The sequence below is a fragment of the Lemur catta genome, chromosome 15, assembly GCF_020740605.2.
Source record: "Lemur catta isolate mLemCat1 chromosome 15, mLemCat1.pri, whole genome shotgun sequence".
NCBI lineage: Eukaryota > Metazoa > Chordata > Mammalia > Primates > Lemuridae > Lemur > Lemur catta.
Window position 1 is genome coordinate 30,824,213 of NC_059142.1, and position 15,820 is coordinate 30,840,032.

The 15,820-nt window shown below is 36.2% G+C and overlaps 1 protein-coding gene across 1 annotated transcript in view; it reads right to left on the reverse strand.

The window, feature by feature from the left end:
• Positions 1–1,069: 1,069 nt before the first annotated feature.
• Positions 1,070–15,820, reverse strand: part of STXBP4 (syntaxin binding protein 4) — a 143,064-nt gene continuing 128,313 nt past the window's right edge. The window contains exon 18 of the mRNA XM_045525274.1: positions 1,070–1,481. Within this exon, the coding sequence (XP_045381230.1) occupies positions 1,367–1,481 (115 nt within the window). The 3' untranslated portion in view covers positions 1,070–1,366. The remainder of the gene's footprint in view (positions 1,482–15,820) is intronic.

The following is a 15,820-nucleotide window of genomic DNA, read 5'->3' on the forward strand; positions in this document are numbered from 1 at the left end:
AGTCAGAAATGTATGGGTGAGCACAATGTATATACATATTTGTCATAGATATCTGTGTTATACCATATGAAATTCAGTAGACCAGGAGACTCAGGATCTAGGTCTAATCTTGACCCAGCCATGAACTCACTGTCTGGACTCCTATACATACTCATTTATAAAATGGTTCAATTGATGGTTCTTACACCGTATTCTAAGAAGCTTTAAGTTTGCACAGCAGTGTTGGGGGCTGCTTTAGTTGGGCTCCAGGCCTCCATCTTATCTCAAGCAGAGAAGTAATATTTAAAAAGACACTTCTCTTCTCATCAACTCCTCTCAAAGGCTCTTTCTGGCAAGGACAACCTAAGCAAGGCAAACTACTCCCTTCAATTTAGAAAACTATGAGCTGTTGAAAGAAGCTGGTTGAAACAACATGACAAGGCAGTGCTCCTACCTGGTGAGGGTTTGGGGGTACAGAAGGAGAAAGCGTTTATAGGAGAAGAACAGTGGGGTTATGGAGGGGCCATGTTTGAGTGAAGAAGTGCCTTCTGAATCTCTGTGGAATGCACAGCTGTAGAGCCAGCTGCATCAACAGAACCATGGTGCCCTGCATGTTGGGCTGTGACCTCCCTCTGTGGGAACAGCAGGGTGCTGGGGAAGGGGGACTGGACTCGGAATCAGAAGACTTAGGTGTGAGTCTCAGTCCCAGGACAGGGTGCTTCATCTCTCTAAATCGCTATTTCCCCAACTGAAAAACAAGAATAAAAATACCTGCTAGATCAGCCTCACGGGCATATTGTATGGTTTAAATAAAATGAGGCCTGGAAAGCATTTTGGAAATTAGAAAGCCCCATTAAAGATGTAAGATGCATTTGGCAACCCATGAGATAAATGTCTAAATCTTATCCTTAAACCCCCAAATGCTTGCTAAGATCACTTTCCTAAGATATGAATATAAAAGTTCAGTAAAATATCAAATAGATGAAGTGTTTCACTATGCTTACATAATTTTTCAATATATCAATTATAAAAATCATCATTGTCTGATACCACATGAAGAACTGCATATAAAATTACAAAGATCTAATTATATATGAAAAAGTATATATATAATAAAATCAAATTATATGTGATTTCAAAATATATAACTAGATTATTCTTAAAGAACTACTGTAGTGGTAATTTCTCTTTTACATGTATACAGTAATATCAAAAAGTTTTACAAAAATACCCTAAATCCAGAATCTACTTCACACTTTAAGTAGTGTATGTTGTATTCCTATTTTAGACTGTTGCATCTAGAGTTGGGTGTTATGTGTTTCTGCTCATCATCCGCGTAGACTGAGATGCCAGAAGACCATGGAGCTCCGTTTCCTATAGAAAACCATCAACTTTTCTGGTCGGGAGGTTCTCTAGAGCAATCCTCTTCATTCTCCTCTGAGCAAGACAGATTCAGGACACTCATCACGGGATGGATCCAGGATGTAGTCTGTGTTACATGACTTGAGAAGAACAAGGAATACAATTAGAATCTGAAAGATTGTCTTTCTACCCATCCATGCAAATACTGATCCTGGTGACATTGCTTCTGCCCTACTGCAGTCCCTGTGATAGGAAGCAGTTAGAATTGGATTTGATCGTTGTAACAAATCTTAGATTTGTCTTAAGGTTCAATGAAAACCATTTCTCTCTTTCTTCTTTGGCAAAAAGGAATGCAAGCAAAGGCATCTTTGACTCCTCTCTCTTCCTTACTTGATATTCAGTCAGTCAGCAAGTCCTATGATTGTCCAGCTGTGACGTCTCTGGACTCAGTGTCTTCCTTTCCTTTTTCAGTGCAATAGCCTGGGTCGCTGAAATAGCTTGTCTCCCTGCTCCTGTTCTAGTTCTTTTCTAATTTGTCCTCCATTCCAGCCAAGAGAACTTTCTAAATGACAAATCATACACTATTACTTACATGCTAAAAATTCAGTGCCAACCCATGTCTTCTGGATCAAACACACACTCTACAGTATGAAATACCTTGGTTTTCTGCCTGCCTCAACAATATCTTCTTTGCCACAATCCTCCTCCCTGAGGAGTTGATTCACATTAATTCTAAAGAACCAAATCTCCCTCAAGATTCCTCCAATCTATGCCTATACTCTTATCTCTTATTACACTATATTATGAATGTCTGTTTATTTTTAGGCCTTCTTACTACATATGAAGCTCCTTGGGGGCAGGAAATATGTTTCTTATCTCTCAATTTATGGTACCTGACATGTTCTCAGAACAAACAACTAGTGTCCTGAAAGGCGTTTCAGGGGAAGAACACAAGCAGAGATGTGGAAGGAAGTACAACAGTTATTGGGCATGTCTAGGGAGTGGTGAAACAACATCACAAGATCGTGCTCCTACCTGGTGGATGGTATTTCTCACACCTAGTGTCCTGCTCCTAGCCTTCAGCTGGATGAGTCTCCTAAATCCACCACCATCCTAAGTGCCGGATAGATAGCTTCTGGAACCAGGGTGAAGATTTGTTTCTTCTCCTTGGATACTCTTTCTAGCCTGGGTTTACCCCGCTGCCCTCATTCACACTTGATCAGTTTTCCCAGCCTCTTTCCTACCCAGACTCAACCTGAGAAGCAGCATCCTGTCTTAGATCAAGCGTATCTGAAGGTCAGAACTTCCACAGGTCACATAGGATTGTGGATCTGAAACTACCTCCTACATTATAACGTAACACTTTTCCAAAGTGTGTTCCCAAAAGCTTTTCACAAATTTTACGTGAAGAATAGAATTCTATCGTCAAATAAGTTTGAGATTCACTAGATCAAACATAGTTAAATAGGTTTCTTTACCGTGGGATTTCTGAGAACTTTTAATACTCTAGCGTGCTCAATGAGTCCCCAAGGGTATGCAATATTACTCAAACTAACATATCCCTGTCAACATACATAGGGCTAGTGTTCCACAGAACACAATTTGGAAACTATCACAAAAATGCATTCAGTTTGGCTGAATGGCAAACTGATTGGCTATTGATCACAATAACTGAAAATTTTGGACTTAGTACAAATGGTCAGTTCCATTGTCATTACTGGTTTGGGTTGTTTTCAGTCTTGCATGCTAAATTTTGTTCATATGCCCCTACACAAATTGTTCTGCTCCTCTGTTTAAATATTAAAAATGTATCTTTCAATGGAAGATGATTACTAGTTGTTTCAGAATGGAGTGAAAGAGTTCAAATTGTTTAAGAATCAAGGTGAAAGTGACAAGGGCCAGACATCTTCATAGTTTTAAAACCTCAGAGTGTGGTTGAGTGGTAAAAAGAATCATTATTCTCTTGACAATAATCCACATTACTATTATCTCTTTAAAATGGTTTAATGGAATTTTTTATTATGGAGACCAAATTTACCAGAGCATTTGATTCGGAACAGGTTAACTTCATTTCAAAGCCTTTATAAATCTGGAAAGCTGCCTAACTTGAAAGTGGTTTTAAAGAAATACTAATGAGTGTAACATAAGAAGGCTGGAATGCCACTGCAAGGTGAAATGAGGACACATTGTCCTGCACAAAGTATGTGTTTAAAATAAATGGAAAAAACTGCATGAGACAGCTTTGCTTATTTTAAAATCTTGATGTATATATATACCTTAATGTTTGTCAGCACATTTATAATATATTAGTCCAAAGAAGAGACTGTAATTTAAATTATTTCAAATCCTCCCTCCCCTATAATGTTCCACAACTGGGAAGGATGGATAAAAGGAAAAACAAGAACAGTTACCTGAGAAATAAGTTCAGGTGCATGCTTTGCTATTTGACTATTTATAAATATTCTCATGCTTTAAATATAAATGTCTATATAAGGTCATTCCATGATATCTCTAATTTAAAATAATAAAAAACAAATGTTTAAGAAAAAAATATAGTTACAGACTCTGAACAATGAATATCAGAAAGTTCTACCAGAAAACCATCCTTGCCAGTAACCTTCATTCATTAAGCACTTTTAAACAACAAATCAACATATGATCTTATTCCAAATATAAAAGTAATATCATAAACTTTGATTAATCTTATAATTTGGTTAATATAATAGTCATAATATGCTTTTTTATATATGCCTAAAAACACCCACATCCCTAAACATCAAACATGCAATTACAACAGCTACTTACTAGAAAAAGTATAACTGAGCTAAGAGAGAGCTGTGTTCTGTGCTTCAAGTACACATTTCAGATCTGGGTCTTTGTTAAAAACATCCAGGATCAATGGGACACAGTGTTTCTGAAACTCAGGTAATGCATGCAAAGTGCCTGGCAGAGAGCAGATACTCAATAAATAATCATGGCTAGTTTTATTGATAATTAGGGCTTTCTGATTATTGTAAGAAAAACTTAGGATTCTTCCTATGATTCTGGAATGTGGCTATTTGTGTGTATACCATTCAATTTTATGTCCTAGTGAGCACTGTGGCTAAAGAGCTTTGACATAATCGGTATGATGAGATAATCCCAGATTTACTGGCTTGGAGAACATTTTAGTATTGAAAATATTTCCTCTCTGATTTGTGTGGTTGGTAATTCTAGGAGAGAGAATAAAATCAGCCTTGTTGACTCTGTTTAATTAATAAAGACCCCATGGTTCATAAAGGGAGACATTGCTACTTAGTATAAAAAATTTAGAGGTCTGGAAAATAAATGAAGCTGACTATGAAACATGAAAATCTTCCATTTGAACATACAGTACCTCTGGCAAATGTTCCTGCAGAGACAGTGCATCTGACCTGATTTGGAAAGCAATCAACAGCAGTTCAGATATATTTGAAAATCTAAAAAGCATAATACTATTTGCCTCTGAATGGTTGCCAAATCTGTTGTTGGAAAACAATAATATTCGATCTGGGAAGATGACAGCATTCTGTGTTTTTACAAATAATATTAGTAAATTGAAAGACATATTTTAGAGCTTACAAAAAAACTAAGAGAACATGCTTTATTTTATTGGCAAAGAAATGTAAGTGAATTATATAAATCCCATTATAATTACTCTCCTTATGTTTCTTACCTCCTAGCTAAAGGAGCAAAATGCTTTCTTTCAAAATAAAAATTTAGGACAGCCTGTTAAGCAAAAAGTGGTTTAAAGACAAAAAGTGCACTAGTTTTGCAGAAATTCATTCTTATAACTGTCGGTGATGATGAAAGAGGTTCTTTTGTTAATCTTCCATTGTAGATGGCACTATTTATATATCCTTGCAAATTCAGCAAGACTTGCATGCACTATTTTATTATGTTTAAGATAACACTGCAGAGTGATGAGCCCAAAGTAATTAACTTCCAATGTTATTTTTTGGAGGGGGGAATATTCTTATGTATATAGTATTCATATGAATGAGAAAACACAGACAAATAAGTAAATAATATGTTAACATAATTTGTTTCAGGCATCAGTAACTTTGAAGCACTGGAAAATTTTACAACTGGCCATAAACTGCGAGTAGTAATGGCAATTAAAGATTTGTACTTAAAAATAATCCCAACTAAAAACAAATTATTAATAGAAGGTAAGAACACAAAGCAAACCATGTCAATAAAATTACAAAGCAGTAATCAAATCATGATAAGGCAGCATGTAATCTTGTCACAAACACTGGTTATGAGAATAACTACAGATTAGTAATATGAAGTATCCATTCCAAAATATGTTTAAGAGAATATTACAGGCATTTTGTCCCCACTGATATATAAGCAGTCCTCTCTTACATAATTTTGGAAATATGCCCCTAAAATCAACATGACTATGTCCCATTAATGAACTTTGTAAATATCACGGAATACTTTGAGCATTTTATAATTAGGCATTTAGAAATCCAGTGAGGCTCTGATTGAATATTAGGAGGATCTCAGCCAAATGTCTACAGTCTTGAGGACAAATTTTGTTTCTATTATATATTTATGGTACTTTCTATAAGAAAATCAGATAATCTTTTGAAAATCTTAAAAATCCAATTAATTAAAAAATCTTTAGGTCTCAGATATCAAATAGCATTACGAGAATCTAAAGCTATAGTAATACATTACTTATGCATAATATTGGGAAATATTGCTGTTACTAGACTTACAAAAGATGAACACTAAAAATTCCTGAGGAAAAAAATATGGAAAATATGAATTATATTTTTTTAAATTATATATACAGGCCTGGATTGCTGTTGATTAGTGCATGATGCTAAAACATGCCAGGTCGAAAGCTGATGTAATTAATTTTTCAAAGAAAGAAACAGCTCTGTAGTCACAGATTATAGCTCCGGGCAACTCTTAACAATTGATACTGGTTTTGATCATGATAGGACAAAAAAATATAGAAAAAACAAAGAACTACTGACACTGATACATATACAATGAACTATTTGGTACTAATAAACAATTATTAAATATATAGGATTATATAGTTGGTATATTTGTATTTTCTCATAATACTCTTTGGCGTTGTCTACCAAACATTTGTTCTCCATTCCATACCATATAGTTGTTATTAGGAGGCAGCTGCCTAGGCAAAGACTACATTTCCCAGTTCTTCTTACATCTTCATGTGAGCATGTGATTAGTTTCTACCAATGAAAGGTGACAGAATTGATGCTTATCTTTTGCAGGTCAGGGGTTTTAAGAAGCTGGAGTGCCTTCTCTCACTCTTCATCTACTAACTGAATGCAGAAGACTCAGGTCCTATGGAATGTAGAGCCATGAGATAGAAGGAGCCTTAAAATCACCACCCAAAGAAAAGCCACACCCATCAACCAGGAACCCCTGCATTGACCTGTGAGTGTTAAGCCACTGAAAACAGGTTTGTTACTGCAGTTAGTGTCACTCTAAATCACTCAAGAAGAGAGTATTTCAAGAGGAAGCCATGACTATTACCTTCCCAGTAAATGTACAACTTTTATAAATCAAAAATCCTGCCTTTCTAAAACACACAAAATAGGTAATAAATATATATTTTCATGCTACTTTAAATATGTCAATAATTAAAAGCCTCTTTCAGAATATAGATTAATGAATATTAAATTTAATTAGAAACAAGTTGATAAGACCATTGCCAATTTCCATATTAAATTCCCACTTGTGAGTGGAAGTGTATGAAATATAGAAGCTACTTTAATTTTTAATGTTTTTATTAAAATAGTAAGAATTATAAGTCATACAGGAGGTTTTTACTTAATTTATCCAATAAAATAAATTTAATAAACATCTGACTAAACATATTTTTCTTAATTTCTTAAAACCTTAAAGAAACTAAAATTTAAACATAATTTCACCCAATTTTATATTGATTCTAATATTATTTTTCTATCAAAGTTAAACTGATTACACTAAAAATATAAAATTATAAGTATATTAATTATGTTATAGAAGAATTTGTAAAATCATAAGGCTGGAAGGGACTTTGAGAGTTTCCTTATGAGACCATCCATCTCTAAAGTCTTTAGGTTTTTTTGTTAATATTTCTGACTCTGTCGTGTATAAGTGCTAAAGCCACTTGAGAGTGTTATAAAGTAAAAGCCTTCAATTATAGTTAAAAATTATAAGATTAAAAATACGCCATCAACCTCTATAGTTCTCATGAATTTCAAATATTGATTGTTCCTAATGGTGCCACCTTGGACTTGTGACTACATGGATTTAACTGTCTTTTAGAACTTCAGTATATTTTAAAAGTGAGAAAGAATTATACTTACATTCTCATTTTATATATGAGGAAACTAATACTAAGAAAGGTGAAATAACTTCCTCCAGGTCATAAAACTAGTACATGTTAGAGACAGGATCTAGATTCAAATCTGACTTCTGAGAGTTTAACCATTATATTAAATTTCTCTTTGAGGTTCTATTATCTGGGTTGGTTCAATAACAATATGTATTAATAGAAAGGCTCTTAGATGAATTAAATGACCATCTGAAAGATGGTCTTCAGCTTTACAAGATGAAATTAATTGGAGATGTATTGACTGATTAATTCATTGATCACAGATTATATGTCTACAGCTATTATATCTTTTTAAAAGTACTTGCCATAAAATTCATACAAATTTTGTTATATGAACAACTATGAACAAAAAGTACTTATGTGAAGCCTGAGCCAGAGGCTTTGTGCTTCCCCAGTAGCCATACGTTTTACATCATGTGACAACAAATTCTTAATATGTCTATGTTAGTCCAGTAGGCTGTTTGTTTCTGGAGGGCAGGGAAGAAACCTACTCATCCTTATAGCCTCAGTGTCAGGCTCACAGCAAGTGGGGTCAATAAATGTTTGATGCATGGATACATTCCACTGATGTATATGCTATTGCTATACCACTGAGTAAAAATATTCAACAGTGGTAGACAAGTTTAATTATAATTGAGGATCAGAAAAAACATTCTTCAGATGTGATAGTCCAGGATTATCCTAAATGATTCAGAAATACATGTATAGAAATTGAATGTTATCAGGAAAAAAGATTTAAATAGCTCCAAAGTGACTAAATAACCAGTACTACTAGCCCTTCTCACCAATATTCTCATATCCAAGTAACTTACAAAGATCTATTCATATATTTGGTGATAGGTAGTAATTGAATTATTTTGATAATTCTAACAATTTTGACTAGTTTATTTTCTAAATAAATAAATATTTCTTTCTTTAGATCAATTTTTTATTGTGGTTAATAAATAAATATTTCTAAATAGCTGGAGTGATATGTAAACTTATTCAAATCCCAGATGTGGCAGCTGGATAAGGCTTCACATCAGGTAAGCATCCATACGTTACAATATTCTTTGATACTGATTGCCCAATTTGCTTTTCAAACAAATCCCATAAGCCTGATTTTTCTCTTCAATTTTTACAGCTGATGAAACTGTAGAGGCTTGGAGAGCGCTAAGTCACACAGTAGCAGATTTAGGACTTAGACACAGACCAGGGTCATTATTGTTCCATATAGACCACACAGACCCAGTTTGAAATTCCAGCTTGCCCGTGTACTAATTGGGTTACCGGTATGTCTCTGAGAACATTACTTAAACTCTGAGTTTCAGTTTCCTAATCTATAAAACATGTAATATTAATACCTGTCTCAATAGTTTATTAAGAGTTAACATGCACAAATCCTCCAGGTCCATGTCTGACACATTCCGGGTCCACCATAACCATTGTCCTCTCCCCACCACGCCCACCTCTAACTCTGTGTTAGTTCTCTATTGCAATAACAAATTACCACAAATTTAGTGATTTAAAACAACACAAATTTACCACCTTATAGTTCTATAGTTCAGAAGTCCCACATGGGTCTTATTGAGCTAAATTCAAAGTGTTGCCAAGGCTCCGTTTCTTTAGCTCTAGGGGAGAATCTGTTCCTTTGCTTTTCCAGCCCACCCACCCTCTTTGGCTCATGGCTCCCATCTTCAAAGCCAAGCAACATAGCATATCTTGGATTCTGCTTCCATTGTCATATCTCTTTCTCTGACTCTCTTCTTTTGCCTCCCCCTTCTACTGTTTAGAATACATTTGATTAGATTGGGCCCACCTGGATAACCCAGGCTATGCTCCCTATTTTAAGGTTAGTCGATCAGCAACCTTAGTTCCACCTACAACCTTAATCTCCTTTATCATGTAACTTAACACATTCACAGGTACTGGGAATTAGAATGTGGACATCGTTGGAGGGACTTTATTCTGTTGACCATACTCCCCGCTCCCCTCAGCTGCTTCTTCCACAAAGACTTGGGCCTAAGGAAAAGGCACTAATTTGGATTAATTCTTGCCATTTGCCTGAAATTTGGTCACTGTATAGGATGAAAAATTAACAGGACATTATAATGGAGATAATCTATTATATGATAAAAAAGAAGTTGCTAGAGATCTCATGGAAAGTAATTTAAGAAAAAAGCAACTGTATGGACGGAACTATGTCCCTCTCAAATTCATATGCTGAAGCCTAACTCCCAATGTGGCTGTATTTGGAGATTGGGACTCTGGGGAGGGAATTGGTATTAGATCAGGTCATGGGTGTGGGACATTGTTCTGATGGAACTGGTGTCCTTGTAAGAAGAGGAAGAGAGAGCAGAGATCTCTCTTGCTCTGTGGGCACACAGAGAAGAGGCCATGTGAGGACACAGAGAGAGAGAGAGAGCAGCCATCTAGAAGCCAGGAAGAGAGGCCTCACCAGTAACCAACCCTGACGGCACCTTGAACTTGGACTCGGGGGTCTCTGGACTGAGAAAATAAATTCCTGTTGTTTAAGCCACTCAGTTTGTGGTGTTTTGTGATGGCAGCCCTAGAAGACTAATACAGCAACCAAATTTGGGAGGGAAGTTGGTTTGACTTAAAAGTTAATATTTGTTAATAAATCTAAATAAAGGGTACTAGAGGCAGAGAGAAGTCTCCATTTGGCTAAATAAAAGTAAAATGCCAGGAAGGTGATGAATTTCAAAGTACTTTATGCAATCCCAAAGGATTTGCTGTTAATATCCTAATGCCCTAATGAAATGCTGAAAAATATGCCTCATGCCTACGTTATACTTGTCATTGGTTAAATAGCAGGGAGGGGGAAAGAGTTTGATGTTGTATATCTAGATCTGGATGTTTTATTCATTTCAGTGGGTTTTGCCATTCTGAATAACCCAAGCCAGCTGGCTGGCCTTTCATTTAAATGACAATTTCTCATACAGCACTTCATATTCCTACACCTCTTTGTAGGTATTTATAGAAAATCTCAAGCAAGCTGTCTCAGGCTCATGATCAATGCAACCTCTCTGCTCCTATCACAGGGCTTCTGACTGGCCAGAGAGTGGCATAAGGGGAGGTTTTGGCTACTGGTTTCTATTTTCAGCTGTGCAAATGCTGTCATTTAAAACTCCTCCATTGGCAAACAGCAATAGTATGAAATGAGGGGAGGCAGGGGGAACTATGAATAACATCTGTTAGGCACTCATCATGTGGCAGGTATTTTGCTAGGGGCTTTACACCTCTAATTTCATTCAATTCTCAAAACAGTCTGGGGAGATAGAAATTATTATGCTTTTTTTAGAATGAGAATGGGGGTATAGGATATTAAAATAACTTACTACTACTAAGGTCACACTCAAAAGTGGTGGCATGAACATTAGAACCCAGGTCTGTCTGAGGCTAAAGCCCTTATTTTTTTCCTATCAATTTCTTCCCCAGATTTCCAACAATAGTATTCATTCATTTGATAGATATTTATTTAGTCCCTATGAATACTAGGCACTGTACTAGGTAATGAATATTCTTAACCAGCTATCACATAGATGGTTACAGCTTTGAAATCCAATCTAGTGATTTCAATACCTTACAACATATTCATAGCTAAGAAGTGTTTGGGGGCAAAATATTAAAAAGCTCCATATTTCCTTTTTTAAGTCCCCTGTTTGTTTCTTCATTATAGTCTCATTAAGAATGAAAGGCTCCGTCAGGATTCTTACACATGTAAAAGATAGTGAGGTGCCTAACGTGCATTCTGCTTATCTAATCTGAAATCAGTTGCATAGAAATTGCCCTAACACCTCATCAAGTGAGCCTTAGACCTTATTAGTTTGTCAGTATACATTTTCTCGCTCATGTAGAATAAATCAAAGCAGCCAAATTAATGAGATCTTCAGAGCGAGGGCTCTGAATAGTGCCCACTAAAGTGAAGCTAAAATAATCTGCCAAAGATTTAGGAAAAGCCAAAAGTAAGTGGCTTTTTATTTCCAATTCAGAAACCATCCCTTCCCCTCCACCCTCCTCTCTCCAATCTTCCTAATTTCTAATTACATTAGAATTACCTAAGATAGGTTCAGCTTGAAAATTAAGTTAGGGGCTAAGAAATCATAACCTCAAATTCTTCTCTTGTGTTTTCTTTTTCTTTAGTTTATAAATGAGATGATACAACATAACTGAAGCTTTTAATTAATACAGTTGGCTGACAATGATAAATTTTATTCACATATAGGCTATGCTCCATTCTTTCCTACTTGGGAACGACCTAACTGGCTGTCCTACCCCAAGTACAAGACAGTCACTTTCAGTTATTAATTAACTCAGACTGGAGATAAATGAGAAAAATCATGTCTACTGGAAATTAGTTATGCTTTAGAGTCAAAAAAGCAAAGCTCTCAAATACTGAACATCTCATAAGAACTTTGGGGAGGGGGTCTCATTATTTATTTTGTTTTTCCAACCTAATAGTTGCATTATTACTGTTCATAATGGCAGAGTTCCTGTGTTAGCAATATGCTCTAGAAGACCAGGATTGCAAAGATGTGGCATGTGTCCTATATGTTACTTCTCCCCACCCCTGTACCATGGCAGACATCTCTAATTGATCAAGGCATACGTCAGTGAAGTTGAATATGGCCTCAGAATTTTTCTCAAAATAACACATGAGACAGCCATTATTGACTGAAAGAGTTAGTGTGAGTTGAAATCTATTTACCTTCCTTGCTCTAGAAAGAAACATTTTTTCTATTCAAAAGTCACGCAGACTTCCCCAGGTTCTACTGACATGCATTTGTAATGTTCTTATAATACTTCCTATGTAATGAAGAATAGGATTTATAACATGAGGAACAATATCTCAGATTTTAGGATCTGATATAAAGACATATCAACCTAAATGAATGCATGGAGAATTATAAGCCAACTTTAAGTAACTTTTTAAAAACAAATGATTTTATCTATTTGAAAAAATCAGTAACAGTATAATGGAACATTCAAAGCACGCATTGAAATTTTGTATTGTTTATATAGATGTCTGGATTATGTATCTATATTACATATATTCTAACCCACATTGTGAAACAGCATCTGGCAGCATCCTCTAGGATGGCTCCCAGTGATCCACACCTCCTGGTATTCACACTCTTGTGTAGTTGCCTCCTACACTGTACCAGCGTTGGTCTGTATGACCAATAGCATATGACACAAGTGATGGTGGATTAGTCGCTCCTGAGACTGGTTATAAAAGACACTGCAGCTCTTGTCTTTGTCTCTCTCGTCCCTTGCTTTGGGGGAAGGCAGCTGCTGTATCATGAGCAGCCCTGTGTGTTTGTGACATGGAAGCCTCCGGCCAACAGCCTCAGGAGTGAGTTGGAACAAGTATTCTGGCCAGCCCACTGAGCCACTGTTCAATTCCTAGCCCTGCTAACAGCTTCACCACAACTCCAGGAGACCCAGAGAGAGACCCAGAATAAGTCAGTGAAGCCACACCTGGATTCTTGATGCTCTGAAACTGAGTGAGAAAATAAATGCTGTTTTAAGCTGTAAACATTTGGAGAAACTTACTATGCAGAAGTAGAGAATTAATACAAGTATGATCATTGAACACAGTGAATCTGAATCTTTCAATAGAGAGATAATAGAGTTCAATGAAAGCAATTAGAAGCTATATCTAATTTATAAAATTTAAATTCAGTTTTACTAACAAACTCTCATAATAATTTTGTTATACTATATAACATACATATGAAGTATATGAATTTTTAAAGTGGAATCATACCAAAAGCTACTATAAATCTGTACTAGTGTACAATTTCAAAGGGAAGATAAAAAATTGGGTGGAAAAATGGTCAAGTTAATCAGATAATTTCATTTATAGCATCCTCATGATAACAGACATTTTGTCATTAAATTTAACAGTGCTGCAGTTCTCTTTCTCAAGAAAAAATAAGAAAAAATTTCCTACAATGCACTGATACATTTTACACACACACACACACACACACACACACACACAGACATACAGATAGCAAATGAGTAACCTTGCCCACATGCATACATGAATACATACATTGATATATACACATAGGCACACACAGAGATGTTTATTAATTCTATGAAACACTGGCTCTAGCAATGCCAACACTAATTAAATTTGTTTACACCAGGTAAAATGCTTTCTTCTCTTGCATCAGAACTTAAGTAGATGACAAAGTATTATTAGATGTGCAATGGACATGTGGATGGATAAGAATATTCAGTGAGGAAGGACTATGTTTGTCTGGTCTCCCTTGGGACAGCACTGGCAGTTATTCCCTTGCCTGAGGCTTGGCTTCCATCAGATGTAACAATTCAATTTCTGGGAAGACAGTGACAGATGCCAATTTCAGGGAAGAGGTTATATGTATACAGACTGTCACCTCCTCTGGTGTTCTGAGAAGGTGACTTCAGTCACTAGTCTTTTTAAGTAGAAGTGAGAAAAACAAAGATCTGAGTTTATTACTTGTTAATTATTGCCTTCACAGTATCATCCACTTGGCAAATGAACTACTCTCACCTCAAAAGCTAACACATGCTATCCAGGCTCATAATTTTGGTTGGGGTAGTAAGAGAATGAATATTAAAAAAATTTAAAGAACACCCAAAACTATTGAATAAATAGGTCCCAAAAGACACAGGTGTTTGCTTATGCAAACTTTACTCATCTGGCAACATTGCCTAACTGAATGCAGCTAGGAGCCATAAAGAAACTCCCACCAAAATGTTAGAGCAAGGGGAGGGAGTGAAGATGGCTAACCTTTGCTGAAAGTGTCTATTTTGGGTCAGATGCTATGGTAGGCTCTTTACATACATAAGCTTATTCATTCTGAACAGGAACCTTATGAAGTGCTAATATACTTTCCATTTTATAAATGTGGAGATTAAAGCCCAGAGAGGTTATGTAAATGTGCGTAAGGTTGTTCAGATATTCTGTGGAGACACCAGCATTTTAATCAAAGATTCTCCAAGTCCAAAGCCCATGCTCTTCTTTCCTTACACCAGATAGCCTTCCTGTAATCAAATTCACCTGCACCAGAACTTATGTACTTGAGTTCTGTGCTCACATAAGCACCCCTGCGGATCCACAGTCAAGAACTATTTGCAAGCAACTCAAATTAGCCTGATTATCTGGTGTCCTGTCCTCTTCAAATAAGAAACTCCTAGGGAAGAGGGTGTAGAGAAAAAAAGGAGAATGGGGACAGGAGATGGACAGGCACACTGAGAGGTGCGAGAGACGACAGCTTTGTCTCTATTCTGGTTTATACAGCTACATCCCTTGGAGACCTTACTGAATGATGTATAACGATGGATGTTCTTGAGGATTTTGTTCAGTGCCCTCCATATAAGAAGGCAGGGAAGTATGTAACACATATTAAAGTAAGACTTTCATCAAGAACAGTTAAACAAAACTAAGTCTTGATGCCTGAATGGGGTTAAGTTCTAACAAAAAACCTAACTGAGGCAAATACCCCAGTCCTCCAAGAGGCTGGGTAAAAGGAAGCACTGCTATATTGTTAGATTTTCTTATTTTTACTCTTTAACCCTTCTAATCACCAGGAGATAACTACTTATTCTTAGGACTAAGTTTCTATTCTGCTATTTTAAAATGGATAAAGTGTAGAGTTCTACCTAAATCAAGATCTGTTTAAAATGTCTTTCTTGTCACAAGTCAGCACACTACACTAACATAAGGAGGCGGAGATGGTGCAGCATGGGTGTGTGTGGGTGGTGGCTTTGGAGCCAGACAATCTTGCATCTGTATCTTGGCTCTGTAGTTTTACTACAGTATGACCTTGATGAGTTTAGCGTCTTTAACACTTTCTCCAAGTGTAATGGTTAGACAAGGATACCCACCATTGCTCTCTGGGGAACAAATTCATCTCATCATCTCTTTCTGTTTTCCTTATGCATCAAGATTAAGGTCAAGGAAGAGGACTGATGGGCTTCCAAACACACCCTGTGGGGTATATTTCTGAGAGGAGCAAAGGGTACAGGATAAATGTAGCATCTTTTTCTATTCCTTCCACAGGCACTGTGAGTTAGGTATCAGGGCTGCCA